The sequence below is a fragment of the Sphaerodactylus townsendi genome, linkage group LG04, assembly GCF_021028975.2.
Source record: "Sphaerodactylus townsendi isolate TG3544 linkage group LG04, MPM_Stown_v2.3, whole genome shotgun sequence".
Classification (NCBI taxonomy): Eukaryota; Metazoa; Chordata; class Lepidosauria; order Squamata; family Sphaerodactylidae; genus Sphaerodactylus; species Sphaerodactylus townsendi.
The window spans coordinates 82,086,257-82,107,012 of NC_059428.1; the positions used below are offsets into that span (position 1 = coordinate 82,086,257).

The 20,756-nt window shown below is 41.4% G+C and overlaps 1 protein-coding gene across 2 annotated transcripts in view; it reads right to left on the minus strand.

Annotated features, from left to right (window-relative positions):
* SMS (spermine synthase) overlaps positions 1 to 803 on the minus strand; it is a 43,516-nt gene extending 42,713 nt beyond the window's left edge. For both annotated transcript variants that reach the window (XR_007244243.1, XM_048493232.1), the window contains exon 1: positions 627 to 803. Coding sequence is in view for 1 of the 2 variants with exons in the window: in XM_048493232.1 (XP_048349189.1) it covers positions 627 to 681 (55 nt within the window). In the remaining variant the exon portion in view is untranslated. The remainder of the gene's footprint in view (positions 1 to 626) is intronic.
* Positions 804 to 20,756: the final 19,953 nt, after the last annotated feature.

Sequence of the window (20,756 nt, forward strand, 5' to 3'; positions counted from 1 at the left end):
TATTTTCGGATGCTGCGCGCAGATAACATTGTGGCGGGAGGTGTTAGTGAAATGAATGAAAAAGCATGGCGGTGGGGGAGGCAATAACACGGTGGCGGGGAGACGGAGAAGCAATCTGTATGGCTGGATCCTAGGGGGAGGGGGGCTGAGCCTCAGGGAATCTGCATATCTGGAGGGGAGGAGCTGCATGCACGAAGGATAGAAAAATAATTGCAAACGAGGGAGAAAGCAAACCATGGCGGGGCCAAGGTAAAACGGAGAGAGAAGATGATGCAGCAGTTGGCGGCAAAGGGAGTCTCATTATAGTGGGGGGGATGGGGTCAACTAGGGAAGCGTGCGTATGCTCCATGCTTCGGGGGTAGGGCGAGGGAGCAGCAACTGCACCCTGACTCAGCTCAAACCGCTCCCTACTCCGTGCTAGCCCGCCGCCTGAGCCCAGGACGAAAGGGCCTGCAGCGAGCCATCGCTGTGCAGGAGACAGAACTGCGGGCTCATGAAAGCCCGGCCGCTCGCTCGCCTTCATTGCAAAAGCGCGAGGCGGAACAGGGGCGCGAGAGAAGGAGCAGAGGGGAGACTGGCGACGTGAGGCGCTCCCTCCCCGTTTGTCGTCTTCCTCTCTGGCTCACCTGTGGCGCTGAGCATGAAGTCAAGGGTGCTGTGTCGCGCTGCTGCTGCCGCCATAGTGAAGTAGAGCCCTGTGCCATGCCTGGTGAAGGCGGCCGCTGCTGTGCTGCGAGGGCCACTGACTGACTGAGCCGTGCGCGCGCGAGGCTGGGGTTGCTCTTGTAGCCGAGCCGCAGCGGTGCGAGGGGAGAGCCCCAGGGGGAGGGACAGCCGCGGCCAGCGAATGAGTCGACAACAGCGAGGTTGGGCAGAGGGAGACGCTCGCCGGCGCAGGGCTGTTGCAGCAGACAAGGGGAGGCGATGCCGCCGCCCCGGGGTTGAAAGCAGGCTGCTCCCCAGATTTTTCACATTCTTATTATTGAGTTATACTAACTGCCCCCGCAGCGGAAGGTTGAATCGTGGGATTTCAGGGCATGCATTTCAACTGGGTGTAACTGCTTGTCAAGTTTAAACTTTTTACTAGATCAACCAGAGACAAAGGCAAATAGGTGGTCCGATCCAATATGAAAAGTTTTATTAAAAGCTGCCAATAAAATACTAACATGAAAATGAATGCGTCTCACCAGGCTCTTTAGCAGACCTTTTGTGGTGAGAACATGACTTCAAAAGCGCTAACACCCTGTTTATCTCAAAATAATGACTGCTCTGTCTCTCTCTCTACTTGCCTTAAGGCCCAGTGCTGGGCCGGCTGGCCTGAGAGAGTGTCAAGTATCTGGCAGGCCAAAATACCAGGCAGATGGACAGCACTGACTGAGATTTAAGCTTTTGAAGACAACATATTACACCAAGTGACTACTGTACTCGCTCTCATACAGAGAAAACTTACTACAAACTTGCTTAAAGGCATCACCAAAGTTTGAATTAAGCAGGAGGAAGCTCTGGAAGTAAACTTTGAAGCATACATTGTAATGAAAAGAGTACTTATGAACATATGGAGTGAGCCTAGTTCAGTGGTGGCGAACCTATGGCACGGGTGCCAGAGGTGGCACTCAGAGCCCTCTCTGTGGGCACATGCAAACAGAGTGCCTCCCCACACATCTAGGCTTGCCTGGGCTGCTGGGCTCGATTATTAGCATTAAACCTAAGACCTAGTTTTGGGGAAGCAGTGTAGGTAACCCTGCTAAGCGCTGTTAAACCCCATTGATTTTCATGTGAAGAACTAAAGTACGGTCTTTTGCCTGGGAGTAAGCTCGGTTGCTGGCAATGGGGCTTGCTTCTGAGTAAACCCTCCTAAAGTTGTGATTCACCCGTTGGAAGAGTTGCACGGTTGCTTCAAAGCAAAGCCACCGACTACCACCAAGCTTACTCCTGAGTAACATATGCTTCGGAGCCAACCACTTTCTCTAAACTAAAACCTCAGTATTCAGGTTAAATTGTCATGTCATTTTATGTATTTTAATTAATTTATATATATGATGTTTTAACTTTTTATTTTGTTGGAAACCGCCCTGAGCCTTCGGGGAGGGCGGTATACAAATACAATAAATAAATAAATAAATAAATAATGTTGGCACTTTGCAATTAATAAGTGGGTCTTGGGTTGCCATTTGGGCACTTGGTCTCAAAAAGGTTCGCCATCACGGGCCTAGTTGCCATACAAGTCTGGAAGCCTGTGATGTTACTACATGTTTAGAAGGCTGATTTTTTCAATAATGCAGTTTGGCATCTCATAGTATACCAAGGGTGAAAAGCACCACCTGCCACAATTTTCCTCCTTTTGTGTTGAACTATAACAATATTCACACATTATAGAAAATGCATATGTATCTGTAAGAAAACAGGTATCTATAACATGTGATACGATACCTGTGCAAGAAATAGGGGCTTGTTTCACTGAAGTCAGTGGCATAAAAGTTTCGGTAGTCAGCACTTTGGTGATCCTGCTGCTGTGGCAATAAACACCATTAACTTAAATGGTGCAGATGAAGACCGCAGGGAACTTCGTTTTATGTGCTTAGGGTTATTAAAGCAATACTAATATGGATTTTACAACCACACGAGTTTCTAAAACAACATAACTTGTCAGAGATGTCATGAGGTTTTGTTCATGTTTAAGGTAACACTTTTGATGTAGCCAGTAGAAAGTAATTTAGCATCTAAAACTCATGCAAACTGAATACCCCTGTGCATATCCCGTTATAATCCTATGCATATCCCATTAACTTGCACAATAGTTCTAACAGTAAATCATTGTCCATGTATTCAAGTAGCCAGTTTCTCTATAAAAAAATTAACTGAGAATTCCAAAGTTGAATCAGGAGTTTGGATATGAAAACCAACAGTTTTTGAACAATGGCTAGGAAAGATTGAAATATTTATTTTTATATCTATACCTCACCCTACCCCCAAAGGTTAAATATGGTTAAAGTCTCAAGTAGCTAAGAGGAAAATGGACATTGGCTTCTCAGCATTTGTTCAGTCTTGTATGTGCATCAATTCTATTTCAGGGTCTATGAAGTAACCAGGTTTTTACAAAATTGTTAAAGCATTCCTATAATCTCACCTCATACTAAGGGTTTCCTGTCACTCGGAAAAGCTAATAAAACTATAAATAGATATAAGGTGCCTCTCCATGTTGCCAATCTGGGATGCGCATGTGCACTCACCATTTGGTAAGCAGATGTGCTAAAACCACAATACAGCTCTAAGTAATCTTTTCTCATAATTCTTGACAGTCAAAGTTAGAACAACTACTGCTGAATAGAAAACACTACGTATGATTTGTGAAACAAATATTCAATTTTCATCTCCCATCTCCTTTATGCTAAATACATGAAACATAAACCAAGTTTTCAAGAAGTACAAAACTAGTTTTCTGCATGCAAAGTAGCCTTGAACTGTTTCTCTCCTTCTGCCCCCTAAAAGCTCTTCAAACATCACATAAAATAACTTTTGAAACGTGGGAGAATTTATAAAATAGTAAAAATCTGGAAGGACTTGTACAGTTCCTTATGCTTGCCCATGCCATAAGGTAGCTTCTATGAACCTCTAAACATTTAAAAACAGCATAAGAGAAATACTATTTGACTTATAGAAGACTTAGAATGATCTAACTTTTCTTAGGCTCACACTGAAAAAAACCCTGAAAAGCTGAACAGAAGGTTCAGTAGCCCATTTAGCGATTGAATAATACTTATGGCTGTGACTTGTATTTTATTCACTATAGGTTCGGGTTGTGGTTTATTTAGAGTTCCTAGTGGCTAACATGACAATCTACATACGTAACTATGACGTGCAGTGCAGCAGGACCCCCTAAACTAGTGATACATCAAAACCCTGAAAGCAGCACATCAGTTACTTTTCTCATATGTTTTCAGAAATATAGACTAAAATATAACATTAACCTTGTCTCATCATGTGTATTCTTAGAATCATAAAGTTGGAATAGACTACAAGGGCCATCAAGTTCAACGCCCTGCAATGCAGGAAAACTTAGTCAAATTACTCCTGACAGATGGACATCCAGCCTCTGTTTAAAAACTTTCAAAGGAGGAGACTCCACCACACTCCGAGGCAGTGCATTCCACTGTCGAACAGCCCTTACTGTTAGGAAGTTTTTCCTGATGTTTAGATGGAGTTTTTTTTCCTTCACCTTGAACCCATTACTCTTGTCAAGCCTGCAGAAGGCTCGCCAGTCCAGATTGACAGTAGGGCAGAGCCAAGTAGGGAAAATGTAGCCAGATGCAAAATCTGGCCCAATCAAGTGAAATTTATCTCATATCTAGCCCTTGTAACGAATAAGTTTGACACCCTTGCCCTATGTTGTCTGTGGAGTCTTGAGATTTGCATGTTTTATCTCCCAACATAGGGCTCTGTGTGGGAAGGCAAGTGAACAGGCTGTTGGCTCTCAAAGCCAAGAGTCACAGGGAGTCTGGAGAGAGGCTGAAAGTTCCCATAGAATAGAGGCTGCTGAAGAAGAGTAGGTTGGCAAAGAGTTGCCAAAGGACCAATTCAAACTGGACTAGAAGATGACTCTTTAGTAGAGAGGCTGAGAAATGAAGGTACACCACAGGTGTGCAGGCATTTCATAGAAAAATAGATTTGGATGGGAAGTTCCTTGTCTTCTGATAGAATATTTAAATTCACAGTAGGAAAGTAGTATCATTGAAAAACTATCCAGCTTTGTATAGTGCATTATTTGTCATCCATGGACTATACACTCTACAGTTCCAAACACAAAAGGTACAAACATTTTTAATGAGCCAGCTATGAGAAGAAACTTCTTTTCTAACTTCTGCAGCGATTATCTCTAATAGCCAGGCCTAATATTTTAGGCACCAGTAAATACTAGGCACTAAACATTTGTTTTGCTATATGATGAGATAAATAGGGAATTAAGGCAAGCTGTGTTTGGGTGCTATACCTCCAACAGGTCTTGACTATACTGAATAAATATAACAGATAACTGGCAAAACCTCTATATGCAAATACCTGTGTGAACCTTTCACCCCTTGCAGGCTAACCAACAAAAGCGCATTGTTTAAAATCTAGTTAGGCAGAAAGTTGCTTTATGCATAATCAATATGCACAACTGGTCTCTATGCAATCTGATGGTTGTATTTACCCAGAGTGGTTTCTGTTTTTTCTTACCAGATAAACAATCACCGGACACCTTATTTTCTGTTTGGGATAGTCTTGTTAAAACTCTGCACATGATTTTCTAGCATCAGTCTTCAAGAATGAACTTCTAAAAAGCTTTCAGAAGTTGTATTTCAGAGGGTGGGGTATTTATATCATAATTACAGCCACAATGAGGATACATGGCATTTTACATAATTGTTTTTACCCTATTTTTTAACCAAAAATTCACTTTAAAAATAGGTCCTAGGAATCAGGACAGTGGTTAGATCCTACCAGCCTTCCAATGGCATTTCAGATTCCCATCTTTTATACCCAGTTGATGCTGGGTGGGATCACAAGATCTTGATGGGAAAATAAATGGCTGGGGAACCACAGTGAAACAGGAAATTGGATAGAATGGATGCTCCCCACCACCACTACAATGTCAGCTGGATGAAATTCAATAAAATCTTAATTAAAATTCAATAAAATTTATTTTTAAAGAGGGAATTCTCAGATTTATTTCCCCACTGCTACATTTCTGGTGGGTGACCTTGTGCTAGTCACAGTTCATTTAGAACTCTCTCAGCCCCAACTACCTCACAAGGGCAGATTCCACACAGGCCTCATGAGCAGCAATGCACCAGCATACTTGATGCTGGTGCACCCCCTTGGGCCGTTCACACTCTGTACTGAGAACGGCCCCGGTGCCCCAGCGGCCCACAGGGCCACCTCTGCACGCGGCCCACCACTGTAGTTCCCCTCTGACCTCCTCTCAGCGGCTGTCACTCTGCAGAGCCGCAGGGACACACACACACCCATGGCTATGGTGATGCCTCTGGGGTCGGAAGCCAGAAGGCATGCCCCTGGCCTCTGCAGAACAACAAAAGCCAAGAGGAAATAAGAGGGGAACTACAGTGGCATGGGGAAAACGCCGTCTTCCACCTGGTGCTGTTTGCTTGGCACTGGGTGGAATGGCACTGGGCCATTGTGGGAGGAATACACCACTGCAGCTGCACTCCAGCAGCAGCAGCGGTGCGAAGTCCTCTTCCAAAACAGTGTTTTTACCAGCCCCACATCGCTGTATACAGCCAGTGCAGAATCCGCCAAGATGTCTGTTGTAGAGAAAAGAAGGGAAAGGAGTTTGTAAACCCCTTTTGAGGCTCCTTATAGGAGAAAAGGGTAGGGTATAAATCCAAACTCCTACTCCTACTCTTCTTTTTCTTCTTTTCACTAGCATAAGTCCATTAAGCCCAAGGGAGGCTTGTTTGTGTACTTTGCCAGAAAATCCCCCTGAGAATGGCAGCATGGCATGGCTGCAGCACCGCCTCCAAGCACCCAGACTTTGTGATGGGGCTGAAAGACAGCAATCCATGACTTGAGAATTGGGGTGCACTTCTATTTTCTTGTGAAATAGTGTTTTTTAATCAATTCTCCAAACTATTTGCCTATAACTGTTGTAATTTTTACTTCATGTTTAGAATGATCAGATACAGCAATTTAAAAAATACCTCATGTTATAAACTCAGATAAAAGTTTTTGTAAACATAATAAATAAACATTATTTTGGCACAGTAGGCAAATATATAATGCAGTCCAACTAGGGTAAAATATAGTTTTTGGAAACAAATCAGGAGTACTATTTTAAAGGCAAATAATTGTGCTCTCTGACCCTGAGAAAGGCTTCAGGCCCTTTTCAAAGCAAACATGCCTCATCTTTGCATCTTTCATGCCTATTAGTTATGGATCTCTAGATGCAAGTTATTACATGAGTGCCACTCACATAAGCATACGAGAGAGGCTTCTCTATGAAAGTTGCTAATGCTGCTGTTAAGTTTGTTTACATGCCTCCAGACTTAAAACTTTGCCAAGAAATAAATTGCCATAATGAAATTATTTTTGTTAATTGATAGGATTTCCAAACACAAAGGCTCAAGGTGGATAAAAATACAGAACTCTTACAAATATTAGAACCCAGCCCTGACACTTTCTCCATCATTGCAAAGACATCTAAAATTTTTGAGGGATGTCTAGAGATGGAGATTAACTGCATCTTTCACTTGGACATAAATTCTTCCAGCAGGTCACGATGTTTGGTTATTATTTATAATGATCAGTACTTTATTATTTTTGTTGGTGGTTGTTTTTTTTAAATTGTTTTGTACAACGTTGTACACATTAACTTTTGGAAGGAATGCAGTCTATAAATTTATATATATAAAAAGCTAACAGTGTATTTGTTAGTGGTAGTATGACTCAGTAACTGCTGGGCCAATTCCTCTGAAAATTCCCAGCCACTATAGTCAGCCAGTTGAGAGTGTTTTTAGATGTTCACATACCTGAAATTTTACACCTGGCCCAGGTAAAACGCCTTTTTCCTGGCGCTCCATGTGAAGGACATGCAGCTGCCTGTGTGTAACTGTCACCCTCAGAATGTTCGTGCAGCTTAGAATGTTCGCTCAGATGGCCAGATATGAGCAGTGTAAACAGTACATAGTAACTCGAGTGGAAGTGAAACACATACACACACATACACACAAGGGAGAGGGAAGGGAGGGAGAGGGAGGGAGGGAGAGGAAAGGGACAGAGGGGGAGCCATGCAAGGGAAGAGAAGTGAGAGAGGGGAGACAGTGAGGGGGGGCATGCAAGGGAGTGGAGGCAGGGGGCCCAGCATTTTGATATGACCCACCCACCCAAGTGGAGGGAAAGGGAAGGGAGGGAGGGGTGGCATGCAAGGGAAGAGAAGTGAGGGAGGGAAGAGAGTGAGGGGCGATATGCAAGGGACGGGAGGGAGGGGCACCCTAGATTCCCTGAATACTGCAGTTACAGTTAAGAAAACCAGGCACGCATTACTCAGGAGTACGCTCGGTAAAGCAACCGTGACATACTTTGCATGGCTGCGTTGCACCCCTCAGAGGGTTTCCTCAGAAGCGACACCCATTGCCACCAACCAAACTTGCTCCCAGGTAAAGGATCATGACCAGCCATCCTAGATGTGTGAGAGGGGTGCCTTTCCACACACCCCCCCCCCCCAAGGAATGCAGGCACACACATCAATGACATCGCACAGTATCAGGCTGGGTGTTTCCATGAGCACGTACTGCTGGCCTCTGCAATTGATTTGCTGCTACTGTTCCTTTCCCATTTCACCACAATAAGCCACAGCAACGTGTGGCCGGGCCCTGCTAGTGATTAAATAAATGTCTTCAGACAAAGGGAGTTCCTTAGTTGAAGTTATTATCCTATTCAGTAAGAGAACACGTGACTTACACATGGATCCATGTGAGTGGGTGCTCTTTATAATTTGGTTCCAGCTTCATACTGGGGTAGCCTGATTGTTAGGGATAAAACCTTCCTTCTGCTACCTCTCACTCAGAAGGGCTTGTGGCATAGGTTTGTACACCCAACTTAAAGGAACATACCCGATCTGGGACAAGCCAACAAAAGCAGCAAGTAAGGGATATTTGACAAAGTGATGAGGGTCCATTCGTAAGTTGGGGGAAGTATAGAGAATTGAAGTACGGTGATATCAGAGATAGCTTTATTGAGGGAATAATTAGTACATCTAGCCGTCACAACAACATCAGGCTCACAACAGTACTCAAATAATAGAATGCCCTGTGTTAAGATGCAGATATTCCAAATACTTGTATGTACTTTGCAGCATGTATCACCCACGAAGGAGAGGATAACAGGCGAGAAGGAGTTGAACAAGAGAATGAAGCAGGACTTTCTAGCGACTTACCTGTGCAAATTCCAGGTCAAGAACCAAATCCTCATGCAGGGTCCTAAACACTTTGGCAACAATTAGTACAAAAAAGGGAAGAGTAATGAATAAGCAGAAGTATGTAATATGGGCAAAAGGAAAAAAAACTGGGTCTGCACTCAGATGTGAAAGATCTTATTACTGAGGTACATGCCCTGGTAACAACTAGGTTACATTACTGCAATGCACTATACATGGGATTGCCCTTGACACTGCAGTTTGTACTACAAAACACTGTGACCAGAGTATTGACTGGAGTGGGTTGTAAGGACCACATCACTCCAATATTGTTCCATCTTCACTTGCTTCCAATTTGCTTCTCGACTCAATTGAAGGTGCTGGTATTGACCTTTAAAGTCCGGTATGGTAGGAGCCACCTTATCTCTTAGGAACCTACCCACTCACTCCAGTCATCTTTGAAAACCCTTCTTCAGTTACAGCCATCATCATCTGAGGCTACTAGACAAGTGGTGACCCAAGAAATAACCTTTTTATCATGTCACCAAAACTTTGGAACTCTCTCCCTAGAGAGATCTGTCTCTCTTCATGGGTGTCTTCTGCCAGTGGTGAAGACTTGGTTATTTTGTTTGGCATTCCCCCAATAACAGTTATTGGCCCTTCTCTTGTATTGTTTATTATGTGTTTTTATTGAATGACTTTGTAATTATTTTAAATGTTGCTTTTAATTGTTCAAAATGTATTAGTGTTTTTATATGCACTACCTTGGGGACCCTGATTAGGCAAAAAAGGTGGCATTAAAATGCTTTACATAAATAGTAGTAGAAGTATTTATGGCATTAGCCATAGGCTTTACATACATAAATTAACAGAAGTTATCACTTTGTAGTAGACTTTGGCCTCTGTCATGACAAAAACAAAGGATTCTTTTTTGGGCTTAGAAAACGGAGAGGAGGCATCCCAATGAACTGAGTAGGATTAGTCAAAAGTGAAAAGATGGGGAGACTCTTAAGTTCTGAGAAAATCTCCAAATAAAAAGCGAAGGCAAAGTGTTGGGAAGGGAAGTGGTACATTGGAATTAATTTCAGTTATCTTATCTAACTGGGATTTGTCAGAGAGAATTCAAACTAGCCCATATTTTATCGCTGGGAATGGAAAATCTATTAATCAAGAATGCTAGGTACAACTAGGTCTTTGCCAGCAGGGATATTAATGTATTAGGAGCCTTTGTATCTAAATTTAGATTCATTATTGAGAGTTTCTGAGTAAAAGGACAGGCATATTTATCTCTGAGGCAGCTTTTATTTCTAGTGAGTATGATGTGCAAAATTGTACTCCTCTGCTGGCTTTTGTATAAGGCCCCAAACTTATTTTCTGGCTGCCATGTGACTGACATAAAAACTAATCTTGGTTACCAAGCTAGAAAGGAAGAAATATACAGCAAAATGAAGAGTTAATGACAACAGCATTAGCCAAGAACTGTCCCAACTCTGTCCATGCTGCTTTTTAATGCTGACAGGATACATTGATGGTAAAATTAAGGGAGCAGATAAATACCTTTCTATTGTGTCCAGAACATCTCCATCCAAGAACCTTCACTTGTGTTTGAATAGATTTTTCTCCATGTGTACTACTTTGGAAGTCAAAATTATAACTAAAATTTTTGTAGCAAATACTTTGAGGTAAAGACAGAATTTGAGAATAGAGCGATATACCAAGTTTTCACAATACATAGGATGCTTTTTGAGGGACTGAACATGGAAGGCAAGTAAAGGAGCTGCTGGACATAAATTGTGATGTCCTCCTACTCCACTCCCATTATTTTATACTAGTGGTAGGAAGTGAGCTAACGTGGTGCCCAATATTTCTTTACCAAATATCAAATATTTCTTTACCAAATATCAAGCCAACAGAAGTAGCTTTATTTATTTATTTAAGTAGCTTTATTTGCAAAGGAAGGGGGGGACACATGCTTGGGTAGACTCTGCTGAAACAGTATATCCACAGTATGTTTATTCCCTTCTCCCAAATTTGCCACACCCTCTCTGTTTCCCCATTGGCTAAGGGTACTTAGAGTCACAACTTTCCGGTCTGCCTATTTACCTATTCCTCCTTAATATGTGGCCCCTCCCATATTCTTCCTGTATGTTAATTATAATACAGTTTGTCATCAGAGCAGAAGGAGAAGTTAATATGCATTACGCTATTAAGCATGCTCAATACGTACAATCTGATACAAGTCTTGCCCTTCATCTTAGTCATCCAGTGGACTTATCTTGTCCTGCCACAGGCATCCGCCTTTATGACTCGTCTCCTCATTCCTAATAGAAAGCACATTTCTCGTTTATCACACAAGGAATTAATTGCCTTATACTAGAGGGGACTGTTAGAGAACAGGAAAGATTCCATAGAGCAGGTCAAAATGGCCTTTGCAAAGCCAGAAATCACAATCCAAAATGTGAATGTGCTTAAATGAACTTAGAATGGAAAAGTTGCTTGATAGCGTTTGCTGAAAGTCTTTAAAACAAACAACCCAAACAAAGCCACAGCATTTTACTCTGTAAGTTAGGATCTTGACATTGGAGCATGACAGTTCTTTACAGCAGTTTGCAGCTTGTCCTTATCCTTTCCAGCTGAAGTGAAAAGCATATCAAATTACTGGGCAAAATTTTGTATACAAGCTTCATATGAATAAAACATAACGTAGCAATCTGTCTAAAATACATACCTCAACGTGTTTTATGCATAATTTCTGAGAACCTTTCTACACATTTTAAAGAGCCTTCAATCTGTTTCTCTCACCCAAGTGATATATTGTTGTTTGCAAATTTATGATGTGGGTGGGGAAAATCAGGAGGAAGAAAATGCATGCCAGGGTTGTTATTCACCTCAGTTTAAAAAAAAATACAAAAGGATCTTAGCAGTTGTTTCTGGGCCAAACTATACATGAAGTGCTGGGGCTGTAATCACCTGAAACTGAATGAAAGAAATCAGCTGCAAAGAGTGCGGGATTAAGGGAACTGCTCACTGCTCTGCCAATTGGCATTTAGCTTGACTCTGAGAATACAGTATTTTTCAAGGTGCCAACTTGTGATCTACTGTTTTCTTGCAGTGATATACATGATTTTGGTGGCAATGCCTTAAGCTGGTTCTTAAAGGAAAGCATAGAACCTTAGAGTCCAACATGATTTTTGGGATATAAGCTTCAGAAAATCAAAGCTCTCTTCATCAACTGTAAGAAGAATGGAAATTCCTGAATCCTGCTATCCTAGTCAGAATATAGAAGGACTATTGCAAAGAAAGGAATCAGGATGTAAAGGTACAATGCAAAGTCATGTGGGGTTGCCATAGGTTTTTACCCAAATACCAGACCATCGCACCACTCTGGGAGCTGGTGGGGGAAGCCTATACAAATGTCGTTGCTATTAATGAAGCAATGTTACTTTTGATGTACTGGAGGTGGTTTCATCAAATTGCTGGTGACATGAGGATACTTTGGTATATTTGGGCAAAAACTCTATGGTAGAGGTCATTTTTACCATAGAGTTTTTGTCCAAATACCAAATTGTCCCCCACATCACTGGTAATGTTTCAGAAGTGAGATCACCACATTGTCAGAAATGACCCTGAGATGCTGGTGTAGTGCTGCCCTGTTGCCACTATGTACCCCACCAGCCGGCCGATCAGTGGAAAGGTTATCACAGCAGTAGCAAAATATAATCAGCTTGATTACAGCAGGGGAAAATGTTTTGGGGCAGAAAATTCAAATCTGTTGTGAGATAACAACCCTATGTCCCTGTTCAGCTCTTTGCGCGGGGGGGGGGGGGGTGTTCCACTGTTGTAATATTGTGGATTACAATCTCACATTGTACTCTCTTGGAAGATTCTCTGTTTGAGGACTATCACTCTTATGTCAGCAGAGGAATGTCCTGGAAGGTTAAATTGTCCTTCCACTGTTTTTTGAGTGTTGTGATTTTTGAAGTCAGATTTGGATCAAAACTTCTAGTTTAAGAATGTATAAAGAAACATGATGAAGAGGAGGACAGCACAATGTAGTGGTTAAGAGCAGGTGGATTCTACTCTGGAGAACCGGGTTTGATTCCCCACTCCACCTGAGTGGTAGAGGCTTATCTAGTGAACCAGATGTATTTCTACACTCCTACATTCCTGCTGTACATCCAGCAGGAATAACTAGCCTAACTAACCTCAGGCTAGTTACAGTTCTTCAGAACTCTCTCAGCCCCATCTATCTCACAAGGTGTCTGCAAGCAGTGTCGAGGCCGCTGCAACCCGCAGAGGCGGCTCCGCATGGAGTCACCCACAGGTTTTCCCATTCACCTACCTTTACTCCCTATGCAGCTCAGGACTGCTAGAGGGACATGCCCATGCTGCCCTCCAACCTTTGGGGGTCAGAGGGCAGTGTGGGGCTTGTCCCTCTAGCCGTCCAGAGCTATGCAGGAAGGAGAGGTAGGTGAATGGGAAACTGGAAGGGCCAAAAGTAGCACTCTCACACTGGTGCGCTTCGCACCATGCCGGCACAATATTGCGGTTTTTGAAAAAACTTGCCAGGGAGCGAGTTTCAAAAGCAGCATTTTCATGCTGGTTGGGGGAGGGGGGCGAGCACGGCACTGCTGCATCACTGTGCAAACAGCGCCCCAGGGACGGTATTTTTACTGTCCCTAGGACGCTGTTTTTCGACTGTGCAGAAAAAACCAAAGGGAAAAGAGTTTGTAAGCCACCTTGAGTTTCCTTAGAGGAGAGAAAGGTGGGGTATAAATCCAAACTCCTCCTCTCCTCCTCCTCCTCTTCTTCTTTTTCAGAAGGAACTTAACCACAAAGATACTTGAAGAGGAAACCTATAGATGAAGTGGCTGCTAGCAAGAGCTGAACTAAAACTAGAACATTAAAATACTCTTGAGAAAAATCTGAATGCAACACATTGTAGTATGGCAAGCTACAAGGGCCAATCGACTATAAAAAGCACACAAAATATTATGAATACAAATTGCCATCTCTTGAGAGGCTGATGTTACCCACAAATAATATATTAGCAGAACAAATTCCAATTTCATATTAACAAGTTTCATTATTCATTCTCAGATGTGGCAAACCACAAGAGCAGTAAAAAGAGTTGCTGGGGGAGGGGGAATTAGCTTGTACATCTATTTTTCTGGAAGCAGAACCATAACAGAACTGCTGCTTAAGCCTGGAAATTCTGAATCCAATTCCAAATTATGCTAATGAAGATTTATAGGAAACTCTTCACCAACACTGACATAGGTGGTTCCTTGGTTCAAAAACGTGGACTACATGTGTATCCCCACATGTAGGCGTAGCTATAACGGAGTGGAACATAGGCGTAGCTATAACGGGGTGGAGTGGGGACAAACACCCTGGGTGGGCTGCAGTTGGGTCACGTGGGGAGGGGCAGAAAATCTCCCCCCACCCTTCCACCTTTGGTCCAGCCCAGTCCTGCCCCAGAATATTTATAGATATGGGCCCAATCATGCCCTCAAAAAGTACCTTGAATTGGACCTGACTACAAATAGCCAATCTTAAAATAGCAATAATATGAACAAAGTGAACAACTGAAACCATACACTGCAGATCACCTGAAAGTTCTATTTTCAGGCATCTATTCAGCTGGGTATAATAGTCCAATTTCAAGGTTACAGAGACATGGATCAGCTAGATTGGCAACGTCTGAGAAGATAGCTTCTGTTTCTAGGGAGAAACTGAAAAGCATACTCTTAGAAAAGCAATAAAACAGGATCCTATAGAACTTGCAATCTTTTAACCAAATCAGCACCTAACCAGATGACACTCTTGGAGTTCTGTGTCAGGAGTGGACACAAGGCACATGAAAGTTCAATTCAAAAGACTATGGTGAAAGGGAAAGGGTGTGTATCTTTAAGCACCCCATTTGTGTCATTATCCTAGTCTGTGGTTGGGTCCCTACAGTGAGTAGCATATTAGTTTCTCAAATAAAGTCTTAATTCTTTTTTAAAAGGTTTGACCCATCCATTCTCCGGATGTGATACGAGTCACCCGAAGATGTAAAAAGTACCCCAACTATCAAAGACCAAGAAGGGCCATGGAATATTGTATCTTGCTCTAAAATATATTGTATTAGCAGAGATTACTGCCCCCCTTCATGGTTTCCTTCCACCTTAATCAACCCCACACATTTTCTCCATGCTGCCCTTTATGACATACAGATAGTATTTGTTCACATCCATCCTCTTTTACTCTTGGCTGGATAGAAACATGAAAATATTGGCTGTGACCCGACTGCATAGTTAGGTATATTTAAGTCTCATGGAAATCAATGGTACCTGTGAGCACAAATAAGGGGGCAGTTATAAATTGTACCTACTGTTTAACAAACATAGTCTGCATATTATCCAGAGATCATGTGTAAATTACCTAAAATGACCAGATGAACTCAAGAATGCAAAAAAGAGGCAGTTGAGCCTTAAATTTTAGGAGGATAAAAATCAAACAAGATTATTGTGAAAAGTACTGCAAAGTGCCTCTGGGTATTTTCCAAGTTTTCTATTATATCTTTGTTAATTACTTGGAAGACAAACAACTTAGATGTTTCAGTGGAGTGCTTCCAAAGCAGATCACACTGACAGCTTGCTGATGTCCCCTAACGAAACTCGAAGTGGAAAAACATTGGAAAAACTATTGGAAAAACAAAGTAATATTTCCATGGATATAGAATGGGTGAGTTGTCAGTTACAGACATGGCATATTTAGCCATTCTTTTTCTTTGATAGATGCAGCACAAACGGTGAACATTCCAATGCTTGTGTCCAAGAATTACTATAGTCCAAAATATTTATACAACAAAATTCAGGAAGCTGACTGCTTATCTAGGAGAGACTTCTCAGGAGTTGTTGTATGATATCTTAATAATGCCTTCTTCAAGAACTTATCAGGTAAAGAGAATAAACCAACATGACAATAGGGAATAAAACACACCGCTCAATACTAATCAGATTACAGGTGTGGACCTAAAATAATATATTTTGGTACACACATAATGTTAACCTGAACTAATGGAATCAGGAGAAAGTTACTAGGCACCAAATTCAAATCTAGTATGCATCTCAAGCAATAACTTGGTACTAATTTGTCATTCTTGTGTCAAAACAGCCAGTAAGGCTTTTTAAAATTAAAAAAAAGCTGGGGTTTAGACAATATGATGGGAAGGCCACTGAACATATTCTTGATAAACCACTTGACAATTTGATAAATGATAGCAGGGATTAGCAGAAGAGTCAAGTGTCAGCTCAAAAAGGAACCTGGCTGGTAGTATATATACCACTATGACTGACAAAATGCACTCCTGGTAATAAATAGCTATCTAAATCTACCCTAAAACAGCAGACATATTTCAAAGGAAAATTCTTAGTTTTCCATATACCTTTGTTTCCATTTAACTTTATTATTGTTGTTGTTGTTGTTGTTGTTATTTTATTTAATATACCTCCCTATCCCCGAGGGGCTCAGGGCAGTGTACAATATTAAACATCATATATAAAATCATACATACAGTTTAAAACAACAGTTATATCTTAAAACAGCATCCCACGAAGCCCTTACATAACCCTCCCAAAACAGAATAATGGGTCCCGATGGTATTAGGGACCCATATGGAGCCAATGGGGAAGGGGCTGGGGCACCCTCAGCGGCTGGTCTCTCCAAAGGCCTGGTGGAACAACTCAGTCTTACAGGCCCTGCGGAATTCTTTGAGTTTAGTTTCATGTTTATTCTATCACAGTAGGTTTTTTGCTGATCTTCCCCTTTCCAGATAAGTGATCCGTTTGGGAACATATCATTTCAAAGCTTTAAAAGCAGTTTAAAATCTTACATAATACACTGTATGACAACTGCTCTTTGGAAATTATTGAAAACTCCTTTGTGTAGCTAGTTACTGTTCAGTGCCGGAAGAACAATTATGTGCTCTCATCAGAAAAACACCAGGAGTTAGCAGCAGACATAGTTTCTGTTAAATGAGTTCCAGGGTCAAATATCTGAGATTGCTGAAAGAATTGCAGGCACCATTTCAAAGTGTCTTTTGTCTGTGAACCCTTTCATGAATCAGACACAAAGGTCATTATTTTGTTGGGATTTTTAAAGGCAGATCTGTTCTAAATGGTAAAACCTAATGAAAACCGTACCTCAATTTAAAAAAATTATCTAAATCAATTGGAGTTTCCTCAAAACTAAATTATCCCAAACATTTCCATTTTCATTTAAGTGTTTGACCATTGCCATTTTACAAAAACTATTTATTGAAAAATTAAAAATGGAATAGATGTTATTTCTGTTTCTATCTGTTTCTAGAAGATTGCCTAAACATTTACACAAAAATAACTGAAAATACTGGAATGCTGAAAAAAAAATTCCTAGAAACTGTGACGTTTCATCCTAAAACTTAACTCAAAGGCTAATTCAGGTAGGTTAGCCTGAAAGTATGTGATTGGTGTCTCAGCCCCTTTGCAAGGGTTCTTTGTTAATTTGTTTTTCTTTTTTATTAACAATAAATGTTATTGGACAAAAATACAGGGAGGTGCAAAACATAGGACAACAGTAGAATACAGAAACCTTTAATCATAATTTCCCTAACATTCAAAACTAATGAACCCTCTATATATTGCTTTTAATCCCGTTATTTGGCCATTTGTTTGCAATTACAGCATGTAAATTTGAAATAACAGCAACTGTATGCATTACAAACATTTTGCTAATATTGGGGGTACAATTTTAGGGAAATGGGTTGCCAAGGCATATGCGAGTAAAAAAAGTTGGGAATTAATGTTCTATAGTGATCTGATGCTAGCAAACATTTGCTGAATGACTTTTGCCAGTTTACTTTTGATTGTTGGTTGCATTGCTTCTGTTAGACTGTTTCAGTATGCTGCATTATTTTATCTGTTTTCAACTAAAAACTTCCTTTTAGTAGGAAGGCATCATATTCTAAATAGTTGGTCATCAATAATAGCCAAAGGCTAATATTTGCCCCACTAATTGCACACAATTAAGGAATATGCTAATCCCTATTTTATCATATAATTCTAAATATTAATTATTCCTTGTCGAAGGCTTTCACGGCCGGAATCACTGGGGTGCTATGTGATTTCCGGGTTGTAGGCCGTGTTCTAGCAGCATTATCTCCTGACATTTCGCCTGCACCTGTGGCTGGCATCTTCAGAGGATCTGATAGTTGGAAAGAAAAGCAAGTGGAGTATATATACGAACACGAAAGGCACTGCAGACTATTTCAGCCAGAAAAATCAGCAATAGCAGAACACATAATAAACGAACATACTCTTGACATTGAAGGGCAGCTTCTCACAGCTGGAGCCTGCAGAACTTGTTCTCCCACATTTTATGGCATTTCACCACCATTGCTGGGTTTTATGGCTAAATATATTAGTAATTTAATCGATCCACATCTCCGTAGATATTTTATGCTTGCTCGGCTTAATGTGCTACCGACTGCCCAAACAAGAGGCAGATATCATGGCATCCCACAGGAGAACAGGACTTGTTCCTGTGCAGCGGGCCTACCCGAAACAACTGAACACATGCTCCTTCATTGTAAAGATTTGGCAGTCTATCGGTTGCTTTTTCTCGAGGCCATCTTGAAGAAATTTTCAGTGAGATCAGACAAGGAAATAGTTTCATACTTGCTTAGTGACCATCATCCCCACACTACTGAATCAGTTGCCAGGTTTTTAACAAAGGCACTTGGATCAAGAGTGAAACCTTTGTGTGAATTTTAGTCAATTGGTTTTAACATAATTTGTATTTTACCACTCTTAATATGCCATTAAAGGTTTTGTATTTGTTGTTGATAATAAACGAACCTGGAAACAGAATATTATTTGAAAACACAGAAATTCTGGACCACTCTGACAACCACTACGTCAGACTACGTAGAGAAGCCATTGAAATCCACAAGCACATAGACAATTTCAACAGAAATGAAGAAACCATGAAAATGAACAGAATTTGACTGTCAGTTTTGAAAAACACTAGAGTCAAGACAGTGACTAACCAGCTCCACACAGATACAGGATAACTATAGACAATCAAAGGGAACAAAGGCCAGACTACTTCTATTCAGATGCCTCACCTATTGACCTTGCTATCTCCATTGTTACTCACATGCTACACTTCATTGTTACTCTCTTGCCAGGCCACTCCTATTCAGATGCCCTCACCTATTGACCTTTACTCACAGGTATATATACTCCACTTGCTTTCCTTTCCAACTATCAGATCCTCTGAAGATGCCAGCCACAGATGCAGGTGAAACGTCAGGAGAGAATGCTGCTAGAACACGGCCATGCAGCCCGGAAACCACACAGCACCGCATTAATTATTCTGCATATCATATTCTGATCTGCGATAAATATGCTAATATATCTGTACTGCGGGTCAGTCAGTCAAAGGTATGTGCAAATGAGGAGAGAGAGGCTTTAACAGAGCAGAAGACATAATAGCATCAGTCACTTCCTAAACCTCTTTTGAACACCAATGGTTATTTTAGAGCCACTTCCAACTGTACTTTATAGTAGCACATAGTGTAATCCAATCCCTTGCATAATTCCAAGTCACATAAATAGAACTCACATTTCTATTTCTGGAGTTATTTTTGGTTTACTGGCCAGATCACTGTGTCAGCACAAAGAGAGCAGGACTTCTAAGTCTAGATGAATAAAAGATGAATAGTTTATCATGGCTCCAAGTTGGCAAATTATTTGGATTGCAGTCAGAGTTAAACATGTTTAAGCCCTATGAAATTACTCCAAATCCCAAACTGAACAGTGGCCTTTACAGTCTGGACTCAAATGCTATAGTCTGATTCTTTTTAACCATTGGTCCAGTCAAAAAACATTAAAATTAACAATCATTCAAGGAACATTCCGGAAAACTAGCATACATTTATAGAGAAATGCTTCCATTTAAACACAAACATTATTTTGTAATTTAATTTAGGAACATAATTATGTGGTTACATACATCATCATTAGATTATTCCACAGTAATAAACAAGTTTAACTCTAGTCCAGCAGTTCTTAAAAGAATCCTACAGCCTTCCAGGTGACAATCCAGTTATTGGGAGAGGCCACTTGAGCTTGCCAAGTGGCCAGAAAAAATAATCCTTTTTTAAAAAAAACAGAGGTTTAAGAATCATAAATGTGTAGTTGAAGCTTTTCATGGATGGAGTGAAATAAAACCACCTCATAACAACTTCAGATTAAACAATTAAAGGAACATCTGTAGGGATAAGTTTAGAAAGCAAGCAACATTACCCACACTTGGGAATAAAATCCCAGAAATTGTAGATAAGGTCCTGGCAAAGACATATGTGGCAAATCCCTCTCTGGAGCTAGCGAACAACTGCACCAGCGGAAATTCCCTTTCTGCCAGCACAAGGGGCAAATGCTTCAGTAGAGGTGAAACTTATCTGGGCGGCCAGGTGCCATGCAGCTGCGTGGCGCCCAACCCAGAAGCCAGTTCTGTTGCCCAGGCCTGCCTGCAAAAACACTGTGCTGGTGTGACTGGGGGGCAGGGCTGACCTTAGTCTTCAGAGCCTGCTTGGTCCCTGTGTGCCAGCACAGTCACCAGCAGAGATATGCCACAACTTTCGTGGTGTATCACTATTCCACCCTATGGAGGAAGTTCAGATGAGTGTTTTCAAACTTTTTTGGGCTTCCAATGCTGCAGGAGGGCCCTTTGGAGCAGATGGGGTGGCGTCCGAGTGGCGCTGTTTCTGCCCACCCAACAGCTCTGGATTATGCTGATAGTCTTCATGCATGGCCATCAG